The sequence below is a fragment of the Myotis nattereri genome (genome assembly GCF_964212035.1).
Source record: "Myotis nattereri genome assembly, chromosome: 12".
NCBI lineage: Eukaryota > Metazoa > Chordata > Mammalia > Chiroptera > Vespertilionidae > Myotis > Myotis nattereri.
The window spans coordinates 11,084,031-11,109,404 of record NC_138087.1 but is presented as its reverse complement, the minus strand read 5'-3'; the positions used below and the strand labels follow the sequence as shown (position 1 = coordinate 11,109,404).

The 25,374-nt window shown below is 38.4% G+C and overlaps 1 protein-coding gene across 1 annotated transcript in view; it reads right to left on the bottom strand.

The window, feature by feature from the left end:
- Nucleotides 1-25,374, bottom strand: part of ERCC6L2 (ERCC excision repair 6 like 2) — a 119,378-nt gene that overhangs the window by 33,483 nt on the left and 60,521 nt on the right. The window contains exons 13-17 of the mRNA XM_081103455.1: nt 24,881-24,980; nt 15,310-15,462; nt 10,204-10,284; nt 7,518-8,667; nt 1,231-1,385 (exon numbers count right to left, since the gene is read on the bottom strand). Coding sequence (XP_080959581.1) covers nt 1,231-1,385; nt 7,518-8,667; nt 10,204-10,284; nt 15,310-15,462; nt 24,881-24,980 — 1,639 coding nt within the window. The remainder of the gene's footprint in view (nt 1-1,230; nt 1,386-7,517; nt 8,668-10,203; nt 10,285-15,309; nt 15,463-24,880; nt 24,981-25,374) is intronic.

The window sequence follows — 25,374 nt, the reverse complement described above, 5'->3', positions numbered from 1 at the left end:
AATCCCGGCGACAAGTTTCCTTTATATTAAATGCTGGGAAAAGCTTTTCTCCTCCTCAGAAGAGCTGGTGTTTTTCCGCCGTCAAGGACAACATTTAGCTCAGTGCTGCTCAGCAGGGTGTTACGGCATTCTGGGCAAATCAATTGTTGGCAAGTGGGATGTCCCCCTCCCACCACGGCCATTTAGCATCCCTGGCCTCCAGACATTAATGCCAGCCAGGCACTCAGTCATTGTGACCACCCAAACTGCCCACACACATGATCAAATGCACGAGGAGAGAACACGCTAAATAAAGTGTTTACTTGCTTTGCTCTGTCTACCAGGCAACGCAATTAAATTTGTCCTTAAAAAAAATATCCGGGTAAGACCATTATGTTCTATATTTCTACATCCTAACTTTCTCCCACTCTTGAACTTCCAATTTAAGTTATATTTCCCTTGGTCCCGAGTTTCACTTTCTATTCTGATTTTATCATTAAGACAATCCAAATGATTTTAGGAGCCCGATGAGGTACAAATAAATGAAGATCCCTTGGCAGTTCAGAGGCATTAGCCCTTTCATTCTTAAAAGTAATGCTAACTTGAAACAAACCACTGTTTTACAAAATATGCATTTTTAACTCCTACACATAAAGTGGTAGAAAAACTACTTCTCAGACACTTAGTTCTTAGGAATAAAGGATAATAAGCCAAAAAGAAGAAAATATTTTTTAAAACCTTTGATGAAAGTTACTATCTGTAAATAAATTTCACATTTATATAAGACTTTATTTCTATATAATATCAATTTTAAGCGAGAAGAGTCCGCAGACAGTTTTTTATTACCTTTAACATTATAAAAATCCTTTTACTAAAAAAAAATAAATAAATTCTATATGAACCTAGTTTTTGTGTGTCTTCATTTTAGATGAAAAATTTTGGAGGAAATTTGTTTTGGGTTCTGATTTAACTGCATGATTCCCTCAGATTCCTCATTGACTGGCAAACTTTTATTGAGGGAAACGATTAAGTAGCTCAATAATTTTAGACATTTAGATATTGATTTGTCTTTTACTATAAAACATCTTCAGTGGCTCCAGTGCCCCAAGTAATGTTCTGTTTTTTACACTTATTTGTATGTCACTTATAATCTTCGTAGCTACTTTTGAGGGGTTGCTTAGTGAAGATCTTATTAACTTCTGTGAAAATGAGATAAAAACTGAAGATGACATTATGCTATATGCTTCTTACCTTAGACGTGCAAACAGCTATGTTAGCAGGAAGCTGGGAAAACTGCTTCAGTTCAAATACATCACGTGCTGCCCATCGGCTCATGTGATTCTCAGCTTTGCTTGATCCAATCACATTCTGGTTTGAGTGAATGTAAGCCACTTCCTGAACACCATCTAGAGGTAATTGATGTTTATTCAGTGATGTCTCATTAGAAAGCAATATGGTTCCACGTATACTTTAAAAATTATCAGCAATACATGAAAAGTCAGTTATGCTTGTTTTGTTTTTAATCCTCAAGAAAAATATTCAGTTTGTCTGTTAACATCATAATAGTCATTTAAAAAAAAATTAAAAAGAGAAAGAGTTCAAATATGTTGGTCTAGGTTAACTTGGAAGGACTTTTCCCTCTCATCAATATGACAATTTTTAAGATTCAATAACAATCTTTTTAGACTTAAACCTGAAATGAGAGTTTTGCCCAACAGAAAAGTCGTGGTGAAGGGTCATTTCTATGAATTTGTTGTTCCAGTTGATTTTTTAAAAAAATATTTTTATTGATTTCAGAGAGGAAGGGAGAGGGAGAGATAGAAACATCAATGAGAGAGAATCATTGATCAGCCTCCTCCTGCACGCCCCCTACTGGGGATTGAGCCCGCAACCTGGGCAAGTGCCCTTGACCAGAATCGAACCTGGGACCCTTCAGTCCACAGGCTGATGCTCTATCCACTGAGCCAAACCAGCTAGGGCTCCAGTTGATTTTTAAAAATTGTTTAATAATTTAAGCTCAGTGTTAGCCTCATCTGTTCCTTTCAACATGGACTTGATTACAGTGATGAAGTGGGAGCGAGGGGTTTATGACCAGGGAGTTTCGTTTGGTTGGCTTTGTTCAGTTTTACTGTTTGTATTCTGACTTTTTTTGTACATATGCCCAGAGAATGTCAAGATTGGAAGCTTTTTAGGAAATGAAAAAAATTAACTTACAGCTTTTATCTGAAAGAAATTTAAAAAATGGCTACATTTTTTATTGCTTTGCTTCTAGGCACCTATAATTTACTTTAAACTGTGGTCATAAAAGAGAAGGCTAGAACTAAGGTCTGTAAAAGCTCTCTCCAGCAGCTCTGGCAATGAACCCCGATTATGACCTTCAACACTTGTGCTGTTTCAGTCCTGAACTTCTCTCAACCAGACTCGCCAATCATGCGAAAACAAGATGTTAAATAAGATGACTGAAAGAGCAACTAAGATAATATTCTCAAGTTTCAAAGCACCAGGGAGTGTGTATGGCAATCGTTTAAAACCTTCCAAAGCCCTCGCCGGTTACTCTGTGATTAGAGCATCGGCCGGTGGACTGAAGGGTCGAGGGTTCGATTCCAGTCAAGGGCACATACCTGGGTTGCAGGCTCAATCCTGGGCCCAGTTGGGGCACGTGTGGGAGGCAACTAGTTAATGTAGCTCTCACATTGATGTTTCTCTCTGTCTCTCCCCCTCCCTTCCACTCTCTCTGAAAAATCAATGGGAAAAAAAATATCCTCAGGTGAGGATTAACCAAAAATAAATAAAATAAAACCTTCAAAAGGATTCTTCTGGTAGAAAACTTAATCAGATTTTTCTTAATTTTGATGATAAATTTTATGCCTTACTCAAAATAGCATTAGTTACACACTAGCTCTTGACATCTTTTGGACAATAAAATCCAAACAAAACAAAAAAACTCAGCTGATTAAAAAAAAATAGTTTATGTAATAATTCCTCAAACATAAAATCTAGTTGTAGCACACAAACCAAACGATAGTCCAGTAATTAGTTCAGCAGTTCTCAACCTGTGGGTCACGACCCCTTTTGGGGTCGAACGACCCTTTCACAGGGATCACCTAAGACCATCGGAAAACACATATATAATTACATATTGTTTTTGTGATTAATCACTATGCTTTATGTTCATTTTGTAACAATGAAAATATATCCTGCATATCAGATATTTACATTATGATTCATAACAGTAGCAAAATTACAGTTATGAAGTAGCAACGAAAATAATTTTATGGTTGGGGGTCACCACAACATGAGGAACTGTATTAAAGGGTCGCGGCATTAGGAAGGTTGAGATCCACTGAATTAGTTACAAGGGTATCAGAATGTATACTATTATGAATATTAAATATATTTTTATTGATTTCAGAGAGGAAGGGAGAGGGAGAGATAGAAACATCAATGATGAGAATCATTGATTGGCTACCTCCTGCATGCCCCCTACTAGGGGTTGAGCCCACAACCCAGGCATGTGCCCTTGACCAGAATCAAACCCAGGACCCTTTAGTCCACAGGCAAATGCTCTATCCACTGAGAAAAACTGGCCAGGCCCATCATAAATTTTAAATGAGACTACTAATAACTGCAAAAGAAAGCCTGATTTGCAAATAAGTTAATCACAATGATGGTTTCCACATCACTGTATCCTTGCTTTTACACTAGCTTCGTGCATATAGTTTTTTGGGAACTAACTCTCAAAATAGCTTCTCGGCAGGTGGTGGCGGCAGGGAAGCAGTTCTTCCATCTCTCTGAATCCCACAGAGAGCAGACAGTAATTAGAGAGCAAAACCCACGCCACAGACAGCACTTACTCCGGAATCAGATGACCAGATACCCACGTGAGCCCGAAAATACAGGCATGTGGGGACCCACCAACAGCTCCACACTCTGCACTGCACCAGGGTCTGTGTGAAGGAAGAAGGAAGCAACAGAATGGCACCTGCTCGATCTGAGAACAGGAGACCACAGAAGAGCCAGCAAGTATTCACTGGGAAGCAAAATGGGCCGTAGCAGCTGATCTGGGAAGGTTCCCACTCCCCAAGGCTGAGTGGGTGCATGGGGCGGAGGCAAGACAGCCTGAGGGCGGGAGCAGGCTAGAATTAGCAACTTCCCAAACTGACCCACCGGGCTTCCAGGTCAGGGCCACACAATGAGGAAAGGAGAAGATCCACCAAAGGAGGGGAAAGGGATAGGGACAGGCAATCCCACCACAGTTTTGAAGGTTATACAAAAATCACAGATATGGATCTTTGTGAAGTTACATAAATGCTCCTAAACTCTGCCTCATTTAAAAAAATCAAGGAAATTTTTTTTATAAGAATAAGGAAGAGGGTCAAATCTCATAAAAATTATGAGAGAAAAGAGAATAAGCAGCAGAATTTATCCCTATAATGAAAACATGCCAGATATATGTGCTCACAAAACAAATTAAAACACTAACTGATTTCAAAATGAGGTAAAAGAGTTCAAGAAAATGATAAAACACAGGAACCAACAACATAAATCAGAATTAAAATAACTTAGAAATAGGTGGCAGAACTCAGGAAAAACTCACAATTTAAAAACAATTATTTCAGCCCGGCCAGTCTGGCTTAGTGGTTGAGTGTTGACCTAAGAACCAGGAGGTCACTGTTCGATTCCTGATCAGGGCACATGTCTGGGTTGCAGGCTCGATCCCAAGTAGGGGCTGTGCAGGAGGCAGCTGATCAATGATTCTCATCGTTGATGTTTCTCTCTCTCTCTCTCTCTCTCTCTCTCTCTCTCTCTCTCTCTCTCTCTCCCTTCCTCTCTAAAATCAATAAAAAAGATTTTTTAAAAATTATTTCAGAAATAAACACTAAACTAGAAAGGACATAAGATGGAATGAACACAATATATAAGCAAAAAAGAAATGAAAAAGATATAAAAAAGGATTTGAGAGAATGTGACAAATTCAGGTAAAGAGCGAACATTTGAATAACAGGAGTCTCTGAAGAAGAAGGCCAAGCAAACAAATAAAACAAGTAACTAAAAACACTAGCATAAGAAAGTTTTCCTAAAATCAAACCCAAGTTGAAACTATATTATGAGAATACTGACCAACACTGCTATGGACTGAATGTTCCTCCTCGATTCATATGTTGAAGTCCTAACCCCAGGGCGATGGACTTTGGGAAACAATTAGGTCATGAGGATGGGCCCTAAAGAATGGGATTAGTGCCCTTATATGAAGACACAGGAGAGAGATGATTTATCTCTCCACCAGGTGAGACACAGCAACAAGGGGGCCATCAGTAAACCAGGGAAAGGGCCCTAACCAAGAACCTAACCATGTTGGCATTGTGATCTTAGTCACCCAAACTTAGAATTGTGAGAAATAAATGGTAGGCAACTTAATCTTTGGTAGCTTATTATAGCAGCCTGAGCTGATTAAGACAAACACCAAAACACAACCTAGTAAAATTACTGGACAATAATGAAAAGAACAAAAAATGCTTTGAACATCTAGAAAAACAAACTAACAAATGGACATGTAACACAACACTTCAAGCCAGAAGAAAATAAAGCTACATATTTAAAATACTTAAGAAAGTGTGAGCCAAGAATTTTATATCTAGCAAAAATGACTTTTAAGTATAAAGGGCATGAAGTGTTATCAACAAGAATCTGAGATTATTCTCATGAGTACTTCCTGAGGGAGCTCCTAGAAAACAAGCTTCAGAAGACCAACATGACTTGAGAAACACTGATATAAGGACTAACGGGGAGCGTTAAATGTATAGTTACCTGCAAACCAAGAATAAATTAATTCTAAGAGGGAGGCTATGCAACACAATGTCTGCAAGTTCCAACACTGTGGACATAGTATATCTATTTTAAAAGTAGGAAGAAATGGGAAAGCATGTTTTCAGGAATCGTAATGTAGTATTATTGGTATTTTTACTTTTATGACTTTTATATATATGGGATAAAACAAATGAGTAATTATGGAACATTATAATTAAATCATTACCTATATGCTTAAGAACCAGAATTAACATTATAGAGGAAATGGTATACAAATGTAATACATAAGAGGTTTAATAAAAGCTCTATAGTCTCAAATTATCAATATAAATATGCGAGTATCAATATAAATTCATGAAGTATTTAATCATATATAAAATGCACATATATGTATATAAATACATGTATACATAAATACATGTAAATATAAATATATACACATGTAAATATAAACATGTATAAACATATGTATAAAAATGTGTGTGTGTATATATATATGTACATAGATATAATCTGCCCACAGACAAGGTCCCAAAATAATAACCAAGCTAGTAGTAGCCATGATCATTCCTAGCATAAGACTGAGATCTTGAAACATGCTTTCTCGCTAAAAGAAACCAAGCCTTCTTGTCTGGGGTAGGAAATGTATGAGATGAGCCTGGGACATTTTGCAATATCAGAGAGCAATCCAAGATTACGAGCATCATGACAAAGGGTCTCAGGAACCAAAATGCTCATGTCCAAAGGCTCCCATTGTCCAAAGATGAGACAATTAAGCTTCAATAATGACATTAACTGCAATAGATTGAGACCCATTAAAAGTATTTGAGTCAATTAATTCATGATTTTCAGAAAGAACATTCCTTCTAAGGATGATAGGGATCCATTTATTATACTAAAAACTGATAAGGAAATGAATTAAGTATTTCCCCTGCCTTTTCTACATGAACTATAGCACTGGGTAAGTAACAGCAGATGTAAGTATCTCCTTATAGAAGCATTCTAACTAACAAAACAGAAATGAGAGAAGTAGAAAATAGCACGTTGCTATTCTGAATGAATAAATAGTTATAGGCATTAAGCATCAATGGCCGTTAAGATAATAAAGAGAGGCCAAAAAATATCTTGTGCCTCCCATAGTTTTGCCAAACACTAACACTTATCGTGTCAAAAGGGACTGAACCTCAGTTTGATACAGTCTCAGATATGGCTCAATGGCAGGAAATATACAGGGCAGAGGAATATGTTCAGCCTCTTTAGAGAACACAATTAGCAAAATCCAAATTGAGGAAAACTCTATAGATAGCTCAGGTAAATCAACAGATAAATCATAAGGAAATGGAAGGGATGAAAGAAGAATACTATAGAATAAGAGAGATTATATAATTTTTTAAAAATGAGACCAAACTATGTCTAGGGATACACATTTGTGTAATAAAATTGTAAAAAAGAAAAAAAAAGTAATTACTATAAAAGTTGGAATAATTAGTATTTATGAGGATGGAGGGGCTGTGATTAAGATGAGGCAATGGAGAGGATTCTGGGGGAGATGACAAAGTTTTCTATCTTGACCTAGGTGGTCTTCCCTTTATCCTGCCACCCACCCACTTTCCCATTTGTGCCTCAATGCTTGATTGTAAAGAGCTATTTCACAAGCTCATTCAAGAATCTCTTACAGATCTATTTAACAAAACAAATAAGTAAAGTTTTCAGAAAGTATCTGTAGTTACCTAAAAATTTATCCATTGATTCATTTATCTGCTCTTGATTGGCAATGCTCTCATTTGAAAATTTCATTGGTTTTCTTGGTACTAAAGTGCTATTTTTCTTATGCCTAGGCAATTCTGAAGAGAAACCAATTTTATCTTTAATAGCATTTGGTCGATGTTTCTGTTTGGAGAAACCAATGTGGCTAACAAAAAAGTCATCATCTGAGGATGAAAAATCATCAATAACCTGCGAATTACAATCTTCATCTGTTGCATACAGTTGGTTTGCTTTCTTCATTGTTTTAGAAAAAGTGTCAAGTTCCCTTTTATTTTCCTTTTTTCTCTTGAACCTCAAAGAACTAGTAGCTCTTTGTTTTCTTACTCTTGACTTGGAGGAAATGTCAATGTCATCAGATTCATCACTAATATCACTACTACCTCTTCTTTTCATAATAGACTTCAGGGTCACGCTCTTAGGATTTAATTGTTTTGAAATTAGTCCACTTCCTCTGACATCAGTCTTTCTATCATCACCATCATTTGTTATTTCTATAGGGTTTTCTGTTTCAGAATCTTCAGATCTATCCGCGGGTGGCCTAGACTTTAAACTACTCTGAAGGGATTTCTGAGTTGTATACTGTGTGGGAAGGATGACATCACTATCTTCTGATTCTGTGACATTCTGTAAAATGCAATGCTGGTCAGCTGTATTTTTAAAATTCTTCTTATCAGACTCAGAAGAAATAGGCTGTTCTAAAATCTTTTTACTTTTCTCAAAAACACATTTTTCACTTGGATTTAGGATATTAGCTAATTTCTGATGTTTTGAAGTCCCAAGAGGGACTTGATTTTTCTGACAACCAACATCTTTGGCTTCTGCTGAAAGGCATGGGGGCTGCTCATCAGGACTTTCATTGTCAGAGGCAGTATTTTCATCACTGTCATCAACTGCTTTCCATTTTGTCTCGAGCAATTGAGAGAAGCCACACTGGAGTAAGGTGAGCTGTCCAGGAGGACCGGAAGCTTTACTTAGGTCAGATGCTTTGCCTTTGGCAGGCTTGACTCTGGAGTTGTCCACCAGTTCATCGTCACTGAGGTCGCTGCAGAGACCACACGCACCTTTTGCCGGGGGCTCCGCACCTCTGTGTCCTTGACCGTCAGGCTCTCCAGGCTACGACAGAGATATTAGAAAATGTCAAGAGGGTGACATCACATCTATCATACCGGAAAGGAATTAAATTTGGGCAGATAACTTGTACAAGTCTACTACACGGAATTTTGTAAACGTGCACTTCATAAACAAAGGTAAAGGATTTAATATTATGGTCTGGTACACTATTTTCTTTTTTCAAGTTTAACAACTTTCTCAAAATAAACAGAAGTTTAAGCTAGAACACCACGTGACCATTCTGGCCTCAAAAGGGAAAAGCACACACCTTACTGCTCACTGTAGCCCAGCAGGTGCTTCTCCTCGTGCTTTGAGGAGGAGACAAACAGGAGTTAACAAAGAAAAGAATTCGCAACTAGAAAATGGTTCTAATCAATTAAAATTAAAAATAAGGTCAAACAGAACCTTGACAACCAGAAGTAAAGGAAATATTGAAGATATTTTGAAGCAAACTTTGCTATAAATTTAAATCCATATTTAATTTTTTCACATCAGTCAGAGCTAAGTGTATCTTTCAGTTTCCTAAAACTGAGGCTTTATTAGTCAGCACTTTGGGCACAGTATTATCTAGCAATACTTCTGTCAACATTTGCTATTCATGTATTTCTATAAATTAAGAAAAATGTTCACCCCACATTTCAAATCATACCCCTAAAAACAAACAAGAAAAAACCAGCAACAACAATAATTTAAAAATCTACACATAATTTTTACTTTTAAAAGATCTTTTGATAACAAATATAGATTTTTGTATAAGTGAGATGACAAACTACTAAAAAGATAGTAAGATCAAGGACTGAAATAATCTATGTAAGAGAATAATTTTGATGTTTGGATTTAATAATCTTAAATACACTTAGATTGCTATTTTCCCATTTAATTTGTTGTCTAGTAAACATCATTTTAAAAGGAGACTTATGGCCCTAACCGGTTTGGCTCATTGGATAGAGCGTCAGCCTGCGGACTGAGGGTCCCGGGTTTGATTCCGGTCAAGGGCATGTACCTTGGTTGCGGGCACACACCCAGTAGGGGGTGTGCAGGAGGCAGCTGATCCATGTTTCTCTCATCGATGTTTCTAACTCTCTATCCCTCTCCCTTCCTCTCTGTAAAAAGTAAAAAAAAACAAAACAAAAAAACCCCAAAACAATTTATGTAATACTTTAAATAATAAAGAATTTAAATTAAAAAAAAAAAAAGAATTCACAGGAATAAAATAAAAAATAAAAAAACTATCAACATGAGAAAAATCATTTTAGCTTGGACTGGTCACTTACACAGAGCATTTAATTTTGGACTTACAGTTTTGTTAGTTAAAATTCCACTGTAGATATAAATGCCCGATGGGTGCTCTTGTTCTTAAGATACAAAATGTTAAATTAGCCTACATTATTAATTTTCCTGACAGTCCTAATTTTGTGTCCTTTTTAAAAGGCATTTTCTTTACACATCGAAAAATGAAGGGGAAAGGGGAGGAAACTTAAGCCTGTCACAGTCCATGTTTTCTATGCCTTCTGGACTACAGATTCCAACATTGCTTACTGGTTCTCGGTGGTGTTCTTGAGGTTCCTCTTTCAACCACGTTGTGGCTGTCATGACCCCTGCTTCCACTTGGCCTTCTCTCTATAAAGAATGCAAATAACTGTGTAAAATATGGGGTAAAAAACACCCAGATAAACAACAGCAATGGCATGCAAAAACTTGGCGTTAAGAAAGAGTGCAGCTTGCTTTAGCTCTCTTAGATATTTTTAAATTTGCTAATTAAGGAACTCATATACACTTTATATAACATTTTAAAATACTCTTAATTCTTAGGTAGTGGAGTGGCACAGCGAAAGCATGCTGGGCCCATAAAATACTCTTAATACTCTTATTCCTTGTTTTAAAGCTTACTTTTTCAGATAGAAAACTAACAGTGCTTTTTAGCCAACTCCATTAAAAGCTCTAGTAGGTAAGAGAGGGTGGGAAAATCTAGTATGTATACATAGAGTAATGACTCCATAATAACCATGTCTATGTAATAATTACAGTAAGGACATTGTCTACATTTCAAACAGCACAGATAATGTTGAGTACTGAGAACTTGATATTTTAGCCCAGCCGTGGGCAAACTACGGCCCGAGGGCCGGATCCGGCCCGTTTGAAATGAATAAAATTAAAAAAAAAAAAAAAAAAAAAGACCGTACCCTTTTATGTAATGATGTTTACTTTGAATTTATATTAGTTCACACAAACACTCCATCCATGCTTTTGTTCCGGCCCTCCGGTCCAGTTTAAGAACCCATTGTGGCCCTCGAGTCAAAAAGTTTGCCCACCCCTGTTCTAGCCTATATTGCTAGTGTATTTATTGTTCATATTTATTAAAATGCTTATTGATTCCTTAGGTATAGCAGTAGACCTCAAAATGAAAAGGCCCATCCTAATATGAAACTTAAAAAGGTCTTAATTATATAACAGGTTTGCTATATCTTTTGGGAAATTATCTATAATAATCAAAGCGTAATATGCAAATCGACCGAACAGCAGAACGACCATCCGGATGACCTTCCGGACAATCACGCTATGACACGCACTGGCGCCAGGCCAGCCAAGTGATCGCATCCCATGCCTGTCGCCCACAGAGGGAGGCAACTGGTGGGGGGGTGGGGGGTAGAGGGGCAGCGCTGCACAGATGGCAAGCAGTGGCAGTGGTGGGGTTGGGGCCAGCTGCCAGCAGCCCAGGGAAAGAAAGCCCTGATAGGCCCTAATCGCTGGTCAGGACTAGGGACCCTACCTGACAGGTCCTGGATTATGAGAGAGCGCAGGGCCGGGCTGATGGACACCCCCCTCCCTGTGCATGAATTTTGTGCACTGGACTTCTAGTTTATGCATATAGAGCTTTTGGTATATCATTTAGCAGAGGTATTTAACTGCCTAAATTCTAGAATATTAAATTTTCTTCAAAAGGAAATTAATATATTTCTCTTTTAAGGCTTTATTTGTTGATAGAATGAGAGAAAATAATACTACCATCACCAGAGTTTCGAATGTCCAGCTTATGAATACATAGACATACTAATGGCATGGTTCCAGCTACCTGGTATCTGTCTGGGCAACAAGTGAGAATTTCCCCTACAGATCTTTAGAGCATGATAAACAGCTCCGAATGCCATACTTTCTCTTCCAATGCCTAGAAGCTATTACCGCCAAGGAGTGGGGAGCCTCCTGCCCATGACTGACTTTCATCTTTCCAACAGATGCAAAATGGCTGAACAGCTCCAACTGGCAGTACCAGAAACCCTCAAGCGATCAGAACACCTTTGTGACAGCAAAAGGCAACTGCAATTTTCTGCTGCAGTGCAGCCCAGCACCGTGGAGACATGGTTAACTCCTCTGTTTTTCTCCTACCCTCTGACCCATCACACTATCACCCTGGCCCAAACCACTCCATCTCTGGGCTGATTATTGCATTACCTTCCTGCCTCATTTCTTGCTTCCACTCTTGTACTTCTGCTAATTCTTTTTTTTAAAATATATTTTATTGATTTTTCACAGAGAGGAAGGGAGAGGGATAGAGAGTTAGAAACATCGATGAGAGAGAAACATCAATCAGCTGCCTCCTGCACACTCCCCACTAGGGATGTGCCCGCAACCCAGGCACATGCCCCCAACTGGAATCGAACCTGGGGCCCTCCAGTCCGCAGGCCGACGCTCTATACACTGATCCAAACCGGTTAGGACATGCTGTCCAATTCTTAATATTTAACCCAGGTAATGCAGATCAGACGATGTCATTCTTCTGTTCAGAACCCTCTGATTGCTTGTTGGCTCTTCAAAGTCAGAGTCAAAGTTCCCGTATGTCCCTGCTTCCTGTCAGGTCTCTGGCCCCTTCTCGCTCTCTTGCCAACTCCACTCCAGCCCCTCGGGCCTCCTGCCATTTGAAATCATGCTGTGCATTCTCCTCCCTCAGGGCCTTTGCATTTGTTCCTCTGTCCCAATCACATCTTCTTCCCGGCCTCTTCAAAGGATAAATGAGTCTCACAGTGAGCTCTGCCCTGGCCACCCCATTTACAATTGAGATGTGGTTTCCTGACAGCCTCCCTCCCTATCTCCCTCCCCACTCTCATTTTTTTTATTGAAGTACAGTTTACATATAACACTGCACACATTTAAAGTACACAGCATGTGATATGATACATGTATACACTACAGTATGATTACCACTGTAGCTTTAGCTAACATCTCAAGCATGTCCCATAATGATCACTTTTTGTGTGTGGTGAGAACATTCATGATCTGTCCCTCAGCAATTTTAAAGTATATAATACAGTAATATTGACTATAATCACTGTGCTGGGCATTAGATCTCAGAACTTACTCATCTTCTACCTGTTCTATTTCCAGCCTTGGAACCTATCATCATAATATAGTCTAAGCTTCACTTATTTTTTTCTGCTTATTATTTGTCCCCCCACATAGAATTTTTTTATAGGCAGGAGTTTTTTGGGGGTGTATTTTATTCATTTCTGTATACTTAGCTCTATGAACAGTACTTGACATTTAGTATATATTCAATAAATATTTGTGAAATGAACTCTCAACTCTAATTCTAAAGAGAAACTATGATGTAGATTTAAGTCAATGAAAAATATAATTGTTCAGAAATCATCAGATTAAAAATGTCCTGTAAGTTCTACATCTTAAAACATTTTAAAGGGATTATAGCTTTTAAAAATTAAAATGTATCACTAGAAATGAAATTCATCTTTTATGTTATGATACATGCTTTTATTATAGAGGGATTAGCATAATCACATTTAAAACACTGTTTGGCCAAAAGCAGCATGAATTGAACCAGTCCTGAGTAATTTTAAAATCTGGTTGACAACAAATGAACAATTTTAACTCAATATTTAATAACTGAATGCCAATGATGTGCTTAAACAAAATAAGACCTGGGAGTCCAGTCATTAGTAAATAGACACTCCTGGAGAAGAAATAAGATATACTTGGGACACCCAGAGAACAAGAGCAATTTCTACTTAATAACTCGTCATACTGGTATGTCTTACCTAACACTTGTTTAACCAAAGAATAGGTGGCTATTCTCATAAAATAGAGAACTAAACTTCGGCAGAAAATGGCATAAGTAATATAATGCTAATATATTTTATAATAATTTCAAATTAGAAACATGAATGTCGGCGGGTATGCTGTTTAGTACTCTGAGATAGAGGCAAGGTCTGAAACAGCCCAGGAGGCCAAACAGGGATATTCAATAGATGAGAGAAAAGAAATGGGAAAACAAGTCTATAACAAGAAACAGCGTATTTGAAGACATGAACAAGATCAAAGAAAGGGACTTTAAATGGGCCACTCAATTCAGAATCAGTTACTATAAAATAAAACTCAGCACAGACACCAGCAATGATATGCCAGTTGTAATAGTCACAGGGTACTAATAATATGCCCCTTCCTGTTAGCCATGCATCAGTGTTCACCTACTAGTATTAGGCTAGAGCAGTGACGGCGAGCCTTCTGAGCTCGGCGTGTCCGCATTTGAAAAACCCTAACTTAACTCTGGTGCCGTGTCACATATAGAAATTTTTTGATATTTGCAACCGTAGTAAAACAAAGTCTTATATTTTTGATATTTATTTTATATATTTAAATGCCATTTAACGAAGAAAAATCAACCAAAAAAATGAGTTCGCGCGTCACCTCTGACATACGTGTCATAGGTTCGCCATCACTGGGCTAGAGTCATACCACTACCTGCTTAACATATGCTTTCTGATGTTACATGTTCACCATGTAAATGTTCTCTCCCACCTCCCACCAAGATGGTCTAAGTTCTTTAAAGACAGGGACCAATTGTTCCTTGAACTGTTTTTATGGTACCTAATGAATAAATGAAATATAGAGTGTTAAAGTTTTATTACAAAGTCCTGAAAATTAAGGAAAATGTCCTTAATTCTAAGATTCGGTTTCTTCATCTATATGATGGGGGTAGGGGGGTGGTTTGGAAAAAAATGATAGTCTAGGATTTTATAATACTAAATATCAACTAGAAAATAGGTTAATAGCCTCAGTAGCGTGGTATATTAAAGAATTTAAAAGATTTTTTAAAGGATATAAATATCTCATTTGAAGAATAAGAAACATCTGTATGCTGAGGATGAACACAACTGGGAGAGTCTGAAATATTGGTGTGGAATTTTTACTGGGAACAGAAAACAAAAATCTCCACGAAGACATGAGAGTGCATCTCAGGGAATATTTGGTAACTTTTAATCAAAACATATTTTATACTTTTGTTTATTTAGGAAAGTCTCTCTTTTTTTTTTTTTAGTTCCTGACTTCAACAGCTGTTTCAAAATAATAGACTTCTCTTTCCCAGTCTGAAAATGGCGTTGGAGGTCACACTATCTAGTATATGTCTGTATTTCTGTGTGTAGATTATTTTTTAGTATGCATGGGAAAAATCTTATGATAGAGGTACAATAACTCATTTCTTATTTTTCAAAAAGTAGAAATTGTCAACATACGGCATTTTTTATGAATAAAACCACAAATTTCCCTGAAAAGGCACCAGCAATTATATTTCAAGTTTCCTGAGGGAGAAAATGATGTTTAAAACATTGGAAAGGTCAGAGAACAGTTTCACACCTCCAGGATGTCCTTCGTAAGACAAGACCCTTGGGGCCTCAGTTTGAAGATATTATAGAGTCCAAAAAGCTCTCCTCGATGTTCTTTTGATCCTTGAACTGCTTCAAAATATCGCTTGGCATTTTCGCTTCCAACCACCACACACTGAAGTTGCTAAAACAGAAAAAACACAAGATATTTTTGAAGTGTTTGCTCCAACAATATGTCAGAATTTCCTGGCATTCCATGTATATACACAGCTTTAGCTGGAGCAGGCAGATTCTCCGTAGGGAGGAAATTTTATTTTCCTAGCAGATGTTGCCATTATGGTGAAATAATAATAATCTGGCCAGTCCTATTGAAGAAGACTAGTTTATCAATTTCTACCAACTCAGTTAAGATCACATCTTGAAGGGCTATCCACCTGACATAAAATGTTTAATAATATAGGCATACATTTGGGTTCACTTTTCTCCTTTCCCGACTATTATTACAATGGGAACTACTAAAACTGATAGAAATAATTACTACATTACCAAAGTTAAATTATAATCTGAAGTAATCATATGATAACCATATTAGTGTCAAACTAACTGGCCATGGTTACATTGTCAACTAAGAGCAAGAACCCATTTACTGTTTATAAACATTGCATCTGTGAAATAATCTATACTAACAAAAGGGTAATATGCTAATTAGACTGGACAACTTCCAGACAAAGCCATGGTGGTGGGGGCCGAGGCAGAGGTGGTTAGGGGCAATCAGGCTGGCAGGGGAGAGCAATTAGGGGGTGATGAGGCTGGCAGGGGAGGGCAGTTAGGAGACGATCAGGCCAGCAGGGAAGAGCAGTTAGGGGCGATCAGGCAGGCAGACAGGGAGTGGTTAAGAAGGCAGTGGTCCCGGATTGCGAGAGGGTGCAGGCCGGGCTGAGGGACACCCTCACTGTGCATGAATTTCATGCACCGGGCCTCTAGTTTTGCATATATAAAGAATATTAACATGGAACCCTTAAGGACATATGCCACTTTTGTATCAATATCCATGTGTCTATTTACTGGCTATTTTTAATGAATGTAATGTAAATATAATCTGATTAACCCCATGTATTTTTAAATTACTTGAAAGAAACAAAAAAATGCACAGAATGAAAACTTCAGTTTATTGTTGATAGGATTAGTAAGATATCACATGTTATTGTGATTATCAGAGTTGATTTGTACTGTAATAAATTACTCTAGGCAACTAAATTATTCTTAATAATAGCTCCTATTTATCAAACACTTACTACATGCGTAGCATTTTTACAATCTCTCATTTAATCCCTTAAACCCTATAAGACATGAACTCCTGTCCTGGCCGCTGTGGGTCAGTGGTAGAGCATCAGCCCACGCACTGAAGGGTGGAGGGTTTGATTCCCAGTCAAGGACACAGACCTGGGTTGCAGGCTCAATCCCTGGTCCTGATCAGGACTTGCGTAGGAGGCAACCAATCAATGTGTCTTTCTCACATTGATGTTTCTCTCTCTCTCAATCCTCACACCCCCCACCTCCCTTCCACTCTTTAAAAATTAATGGGAAAAATATCCTCAGGTGATGATAAACAAATATGTTTATATATATATAAGATATATATAAAATCTCCTTTTCAGAAATAAAGAAACTGGATTTGCTCTATTTTAGAAATAAAGAAACTTACATTTAGGGCAATTAAGTGCCTTGGCCACAACTACCTAGCTAGGAAGTGTCATTTTTAGAATTTATAGAAATAATATAGGCATACATTTGGGCTGAATCCAAAATTTATTTGTAATAAACAATTTTTCACCTCCAGGATGTTCCTCTTAAAACAAGACCCTTGTGACCTTAGTTTGAAGAAGTTACGGATCAACATATCAGCTTAATCAATTCAATATCAATGTCCCAGAAGCATGGGCTGCCCTTCTGGGAATACAGAACCACAGTAGCAGTCGATGAACCAGATGGCCTCATTACCGATGACTGTACCCTCGATACTTACTTTACCTTAAACGCTGTATTATCAGACTGCAGCACTATTAAATATAATTACCAAAAATAATTTTTAAGCATTAAATCTGAATCTTGAAAGTGTAATACCAAAGTTTTATCACAAAACTTATATAAAAGGCATAGTACTTTATACTTAAAATGAGTTTTCCAAAGTGGTTCCAGTAAAAGAAAAGGCCGATGAATCCATCTGTAGGCTAACTATATATATTTTAAACAACACCGGAATTCAAGAGGGTAGGGAAAAATATAGTAATTGGAAAATGTAGCTTAGTTTCTAGCTTAAGAAAAACTCATATAAGGCAAGAAAATGCTTGGATTTGTTCACAATACAAAAGAAAAGAAGGAATGCTCATCACGTTGAGGATTTCATGACCCCCTCCTCCATTTTTAAGGTCAGCAGTGTGGCATCTTCATGTCCTTCTCTCTGACCCTCTTCTTCTGCCCTCACATCTCCTCTTCTCTGTGTTTGATCCTCCTGCCCTCTCCCCCCATGAGGATCACTGTGATTACATTGGGCCCACCCAGATAATCCAGGTGCTTTCAGGGGATTAGGACGTGGGCATCGTTGGGGACCACTATTCAGTTCACCACAGTGAGAAGTGCAAAAAGAATTATGAAGCCTGTCAAAACGACAGGATTATAGAGGCCTGTCAAAATGACAGACGCCACCTTGATAGGGTTCCCACTGGCCAAAAATGATATAGTTTGAACATCAATATAGTCAATGAGTTGCAATGTTACTAAAGTAGGAACCCATGAGTCCACACAGATTAAATAAATAGAAGAGAAGGGGAAATAAGCTCTCATGGTAGAATGCCAACAAATTTTTAAAAAGCAGGAATAGTGGAAATAGAAAAATCACCATCTGACAATTATCACAGTGGTAGCTGATCCAGGAGGGAATCAGCAGTGAATGTTAAGACCAATGGGTAGAGGTTTGATGAAAGACAGAACATTAGCATAAACATAGAGATTTTCCCATAAAATATTTATCAATTACAACCAGAAAAAATGGCAACTTGCAGTGGAGAAAGCCAGCAGACACAAACTTGCTTGGTGATTAAGGTTAACATCACCAATACCGGGGCAGGGCGCCACCATGTGCCTTCTGACCAATGCAATGAGCAGAGCTCAGAACTGCTTCATACTGTTCACGGCCAGGCTTCTGGGCTTGAGTCTGGGCATGAGGAAACATCAATGGACTGATAATGAAGGAGATCCTACACAGGGAAGGCCTATTCTTTAAAACTATCAAGAACATGAAAGCCGAGGAAAGCTTATTCCAGGTGTAAGAAAACTAAATAGACACAAAAATAATGTAACCATGATCCTGGTTTGGATCCTGAACCAGTTAGGAAAAAGGAAACATTACAAGGACAATTGGTAAAATGTGAATGGGTTCTGTGGATTACAAGGTAATGGATCACTGTTAGACTGTTAATTTCTTGACTTGGATAACTGAGTTTTCGAGAGGACAGTGAGGGGAAAAAGCAAGTTGCAGAACAATATGTAAAACTGAGTGTTTATAATGCATAAAATTATTTTTTTATCCTCATCAGAGGATGTGTGTATTGATTTAAAGAGAGGGAGGAGAGAGAGAGAGAGAGAGAAACATTGATGTGAGAAATATCAATTGGTTGCTTCACACAGGCACTCTGACTGGGGATCAAACCTTCAACGTAGGTATGTGCCCTAACTGGGAATTGAACCCCCAACCTTTTGGTGCATGGGACAATGCTCCAACCAACCGAGCCAACCAACCAGGGCAAGCATAACACTATTTTTATATGTACATATAAATAGGAGAGTGTCCTTGTTTGGGGGAAATCCACACTAGACAATTTAGAGGTGAGAAACCAGCAACTTTCAAATGGTTCAGAAAAAGAATAAAGATCATAGCTGAGAGAAAGAGAAAGCAAATGGGGTGAAATGTGAACAACTGGGGGATTTGGATGAAGTTAATTCAGAGTTCTCTGTGCTGTTCTCACAACTCTTCTGTAAATAAAAACTTATTTCTAAATACATTTCTGAAGGCCAAACTTTACATTACATGCAATGTTCCCAACCTGAAGGACAGTTGCTGTGGACTTGTTCTCTACCTTTATTTTATTTTATATTTTTACTTTGTTGATTCTTCAGAGAGAGCAAGGGGGAAACATCGATGTGTGGTTCCCCTTACTTGTGCATTCATTGGTTGATTCTCGTATGTGCCCTGACCGGAAGGAACCCACACCCTGGGTGTACTGAGGCAATGCTCGAACCAACTGGGCTACCCGCAGGCCTTGTTCTCTACGTCCTACATGTTTCTTTTACTTGGGGCCTCTTCCCTTCTTTTCCTTCTGTTCTCTTCTTCAACTATAAGACTGATAATGGTGGCTAACCACTATGCTGGTACAACTGAAACTAATACAAAATAATACTGAATGTAAACTGTAATTTAAATTTTTTTTAACATAAAAAAAATACAAAGGCTGATAATGGAACTTCTAGATCTAGCTGTCATGTTCTCCAACTTTTCTTCCATGTGTTGTTTCTCTGTCTTTTTGCTCTGTAATGTAGAATTGTGTGGCTTTCTTTTAGATGAAAACTTTGCTCTTTGCTACTCAGCCTATCTTTGGAGTTTCTCATTGTTTGGGAATATTTTTCCCAGTACTCTGTTGTTTCCAGGGTCCTACAATCTCACTTACTATTTGAATATACTCTTTATATTTCTTTCATAATCTCTTCTATTAATTTCATTTTCTCTGTTACTTCTTTCTTGGAGTGCCTGCATTAGTTCCTACTGCTCCTGTAATATTACCATAAACATAGTGGTTTTAAAAAACAGAAATGTATTCTCTTACAGCCTGGAGGCCAGGAGTCTGAAATCCGTGTCACTGGGCTGACAATGAGGTTTTGGCAGGGTCATGCCTTCTCCAGTGGCTCTAGGGGAGAAACCATTCCTTGCCTCTTCCAGCTTCTGGTGGCTGCCAGCATTCCTTAGTTTGTGACTCCATCACTCCAGTATCTGCCTGTGGTTACGTTGCCTTGTCTTCTGTCTGTGTCAGATTTCCCTTTGATTCTTTCTTAAAAGGCCAATTATGATTTAGGCTCCACCTGGATAATCTAGGCTAATCTCCCCATCTCAAAATCACGAGTTTAACCGTAACTGCAAAGACACCTTTTCCCCATATAAAATAACATTTACAGGCTCCAGGGATTAGGACCTGATATCTTTGAGGACCATTTTCAGTGTTTATTTTCCTAAATTGTTAAATGATTATTTTTGTAGGGTGTTCATCTATCTTCAAATATTATGCTTATCTCACCCCACTACAGTGATTATTCAAAGTGGGGAGGTGCAATTTTCTGGGCACTGGGAGGAATTTTCTTCTTGATTCCAGCAAAATGTTGCTCTGCCTTGCTTCTTTGCTCCCACTATTTCTAAAGACTGTCTCTCTCGGGGGCAGACACCTCTGCTGGCTGTAATTCGTGCAATGGGATAATGCTGTGAGGGTTAAACCACCTTGTTAGGTCATCAACAATACCCCAGAGAGTGGCTATCACAGTTACCCCCAAGCGCCCTTATTTTTTTAGCATCTGGTAACTCTAAATTTGGAATATCCAGAAGTTACACCTACCCATTTCAGTAGCCATTCCTGACTGAGTTTCTTCCTCTAATCTGATCCCATCTGCTTTCTGGTTTTCAGGGTTCCTTATAATTTCTGGACCACAGAGTAAACTTTTCTTGTTTTCCAACATTTTTACAGGTGTTTTTTTTTCTAGAAGTTATTTTTGGGTATTTATTTTCCCCCAAAGATCTGAGAAACACGTGGGCGGCTAGCGTGTGTATGCCATATGTACCCTTGGTTCAAAGTCCAATCAATCTTTTAAATCACATTTAAGTTCCTCACATGATTGCCATCTTATATTTACTTGTGCTTTCCAAGTTGTATGGCTGAATCTTCCCTAAGTGGCTCACATTTAAAAAGTATTTTACTAAATAACTAGATCCTACAAAGTTCTAAAAACTTAAATTATTCTCATCTTCTGAAGCCTTTTTATTATATAGTATATAATATACATTATATAACAGGCCATTTTATCTCATTATAAATAGTGATAGATGAATAGTTAAAAACTACATACAGGGTGGGACAAAATTTAGGCTTACAGTTGTGAGTACACGAAACACAGAGCTTATTCTTGTATTATTTATTAATTATTATATTATTTTCCATATGAACAACTGTAAACCTGCTTCTGCCCCACCCTGTACATATGTAGTAGTGGGACTATGAAAAATCACATGATTGAGGAAAGATTCTTACTTGTGATAGGCTAAGATATTATTCTAAAGAACTGCTCCTAAGTTGAAAAAATAATATTCTACTTTTTTCCAAGATTGGTTAAACATGTTTAAAAAAATAATTTTTAAGTAGTTGTGCTATACCAGGGAACAAAAAGATGAAAGGCTTCTTATAGAGCTAAATGCTTTAAGAGAAAACAAAAACTGCTGTGTACAGATCTATTTTTAGAATTAAGAAAACAGCATTAATTTAAGATTGGATCATTCTTAGGTTAACTACCACCACATGTGGCAGATGTTTGCTCTTAAAGAAATGCCAGCTAAATATATAGGGAGTAATTCAAATTTAACATTTATAATTAAACTTGAACCTCATTCCAAATCTTCTCAAGTCAGCAATTATAAACTAAATAAACCTTGTTTATTTAGAGGCATAACTGGAATAGTAATTGATACCCTAAGGATATTAAAGAATTAATGCAATTTTAATAAATATTAAAAGCACCAGCGCAGTAGTCAGGGCTCCTGAGTCCTATAATTCTATTTACTGGGGTGGCTCTGGAACCCAGTTTCATTATGTACAACATGAAACAGTCGCATTCGCTATCTCTAAGGCACTTCTCACTTTTTTTCATGTCATGGGAAATATAGAAAATGGCAACATATGTAACATACGAACATTTACCTGGAATAAACAGAGGTTGTTACTCAAAGCTGGCTTTGACCATCTTGCTGCTTAGAATTGTGGGATGGGTGTCCCAGGGCACCTGTATCCCATCTGTGGCATATCATTATGTCTTGGCCCACAGTCTGGGAAACCGTGACCTCACTACTCTGTTTGTGCTGTACACACTAGTTGTGCTGGCACTTCTTGGAGCTTGTTAAGAATGAGTACCTTGCCTGGCCGGTGTGGCTCAGTGGTTGAGTATTGACCTATGAACCAGGAGGCCACAGTTTGATTCTGGGTCAGGGTACCTGTCTGGGTTGCGGGCCCAATCCCTGGTGTGGGGTGTGCAGGAAGCACCGATCAGTGCTTCTCTCTCATCATTGATGTTTCTCTCTCTCTCTCCTTTCCTCTCTGAAATCAATAAAAATATATATATTTTTTAAATGCAGAATCTTGGGCTCCACCCAGACCGACTAAATCAGAAGCTGTGTTTTAAGGATCCCCTAGATCAGTGGTTGGCAAACTGTGGCTCGGCAAACCACGGCTCGCGAGCCACATGCGGCTCTTTGGCCCCTTGAGTGTGGCTCTTCCACAAAATACCGGCTCTTCCACAAAATACCGACTTCTGTGCATGGGCCACGAAGTTTTAATCACACTGTACGTGCGTGCCTGCACTTGGTATTTTGTGGAAGAGCCACACACAAAGGGCCAAAAAGCCGCATGTGGCTCGCGAGCTGCAGTTTGTCGACCACGGCCCTAGATGATTCATGTGCACATTAAAGTTTAAGAAGTATTGCTGTAAGAAACTTTCAGCTCTAAAATTTAATGAACTTAAGGATCTGTTTTATACAAGTACTAGTGGCCTGGTGCACAGATTCGTGCACATTGAAGGGAAATTAATTAAAAGAAATATTTTAATATTGCTATTCGCCCTTTTTCTATAATGGAAGTGCCAACCAAATTCATGATTGACAATGACAGATCAAAACCCACACGTGTGATTGGCGCCAGTGAGAGCTTTATATGTATTGTGCATGCGCGAGTCAACTTAGCCTTTTATATGTTTAGATAAACTTGTTTAACACGTTAAGCGCCCAGTCAGTCATTGGTGACTGACACTATACTTTCTGCCCGGAAGATAAAACAGGCTGGGCACTTAAGGTGTTAATTAGACCTACTTTCTGATTTAGCTAAATTTTTTCCAGCCCAGTGAAGTACCCCAACTTCTCTTTCAGGTAATTGTCAGCAACACAGCAGTAAATATCAACATGAAGCAGATTATTATTGTAGATCACACAGGGAGAACAAAGGGTAAAATATTTAACTGCAGCAGTGTTTGACTATATTCTGCGCAGTGAGAAAACCTGAAGTCATTTTCAAGTTCCACCACTTCTTATTTCTTTTCAGTGGGGTCAAGTTTCTAAACTTTCTAAATCTCCATTTTCTGGATAATGAAAAGAAAATAGGATTCTACCGAGTCTCCTATCTACCCACTCCAGGATTTCTGTGAGGATCAAATGAGATGAGGCACATGAAAACACTTTACAGACATTTGGTTACAGTGTGAAATGTTTGCACCTGGCTATAAAGCAAGTCAGGTTGCTGGGCTAAAGAAACTCCAAGGAAGCTAGTTGCTAGGGAGAGGAAGCAAGGCGTTGCTACCTGATGTCATTACTCGGCGCCCACAGCAACCATTTCTGGGCTAGGCTGGGCTGTGTGCTGCATTTTGTGCCATGGGGTCTTGGCAGCATTGGCTGCGATTTGGTGAGTGTCGCTCTGGGGTGGTAGTGGGGCTTGTGTCCCACTTGGAGGAAGCCAAGTGTTGGTTTGTCAGCGCTGGGTCCATGGTGCCATTTATTTTTAAATGGCCAGTGCACGTCATGGCAGCTCCTGTGTTGAGCATCTGCCCCCTGGTGGTTAGTGCACGTCATAGCTACTGGTCAAAGCGTCTTCCTCCTGGTGGTCATTGCGCGTCATAGCTACCAGTCGGAGGGGAGGACGGACACTTAGCCTTTTATATATATAAACTAAAAGCCCAGTGCACGAAATTCGTGCACAGGTAGGGTCCCTAGGCCTGGCCAGCGACCGGGGCCGTCCTTCCCCTGGCTACCGGCTGCTGGCCGGGGGCTTCCTTCATTCCGCGCCATTCCCTGGTGGTCTGTGCACGTCATAGCAAGCAGTCGAACTCCTGGTTGGCTGAACTCCCGAGGGGACAATCTGCATATTAGCCTTTTATTATATAGGATATTCTAGAGCAGTGGTTCTCAACCTGTGGGTCACGACCCCTTTGGCAGTCGAACGACCCTTTCACAGGGGTCGCCTAAGACTATCCTGCATATCAGATATTTACATTATGATTCTAACAGTAGCAACATTACAGTTATGAAGTAGCAACGAAAATAATTTTATGGTTGGGTCACAACATGAGGAACTGTATTTAAAGGGCCAGAAGGTTGAGAACCACTGTTCTAGAGTATATGTCATAATCTTAACAAATGCCATATTACAGTTAGGATAAAATTTAAAATATATTTTTACACATATTTGTTCCTAATTTTTGAAAACAGGCAAATGTTTATTTTTTAATTAAAAGAAGAGAAATATATTTACCTGTTTGTATACCTGCCGTAAGTACATGATCTCCTCCACAGTTCCCAAGGATATCAGCCTAAACACTTTGACATCTCTGCATTGCCCAATCCTGTATGCTCTGCAAAAATATTAAGAACAAAAGCAAACAAAAATCAGGTGAAACAACTTTGGGTTCAGGCAATATCTTTTGGACATAAAAATGGAAGATTACTGAAATTTTAATTTAAAAAGAAACATTTTATGCTTATATATCAGGGGTTCTCAAACTATGGCCCGCGGGCCACATGCAAATACAAATATTGTATTTGTTCCCGTTTTGTTTTTTTACTTCAAAATAAGATATGTGCAGTGTGCATAGGAATTTGTTCATAGTTTTTTTTTAAACTATAGTCCGGCCCTCCAACGGTCTGAGGGACAGTGAACTGGCCCCCTGTTTAAAAAGTTTGAGGACCCCTGTTATATATGCTATACTAGAAATTCATATAAAAACAGTGCAAAATAGAAATTCATAT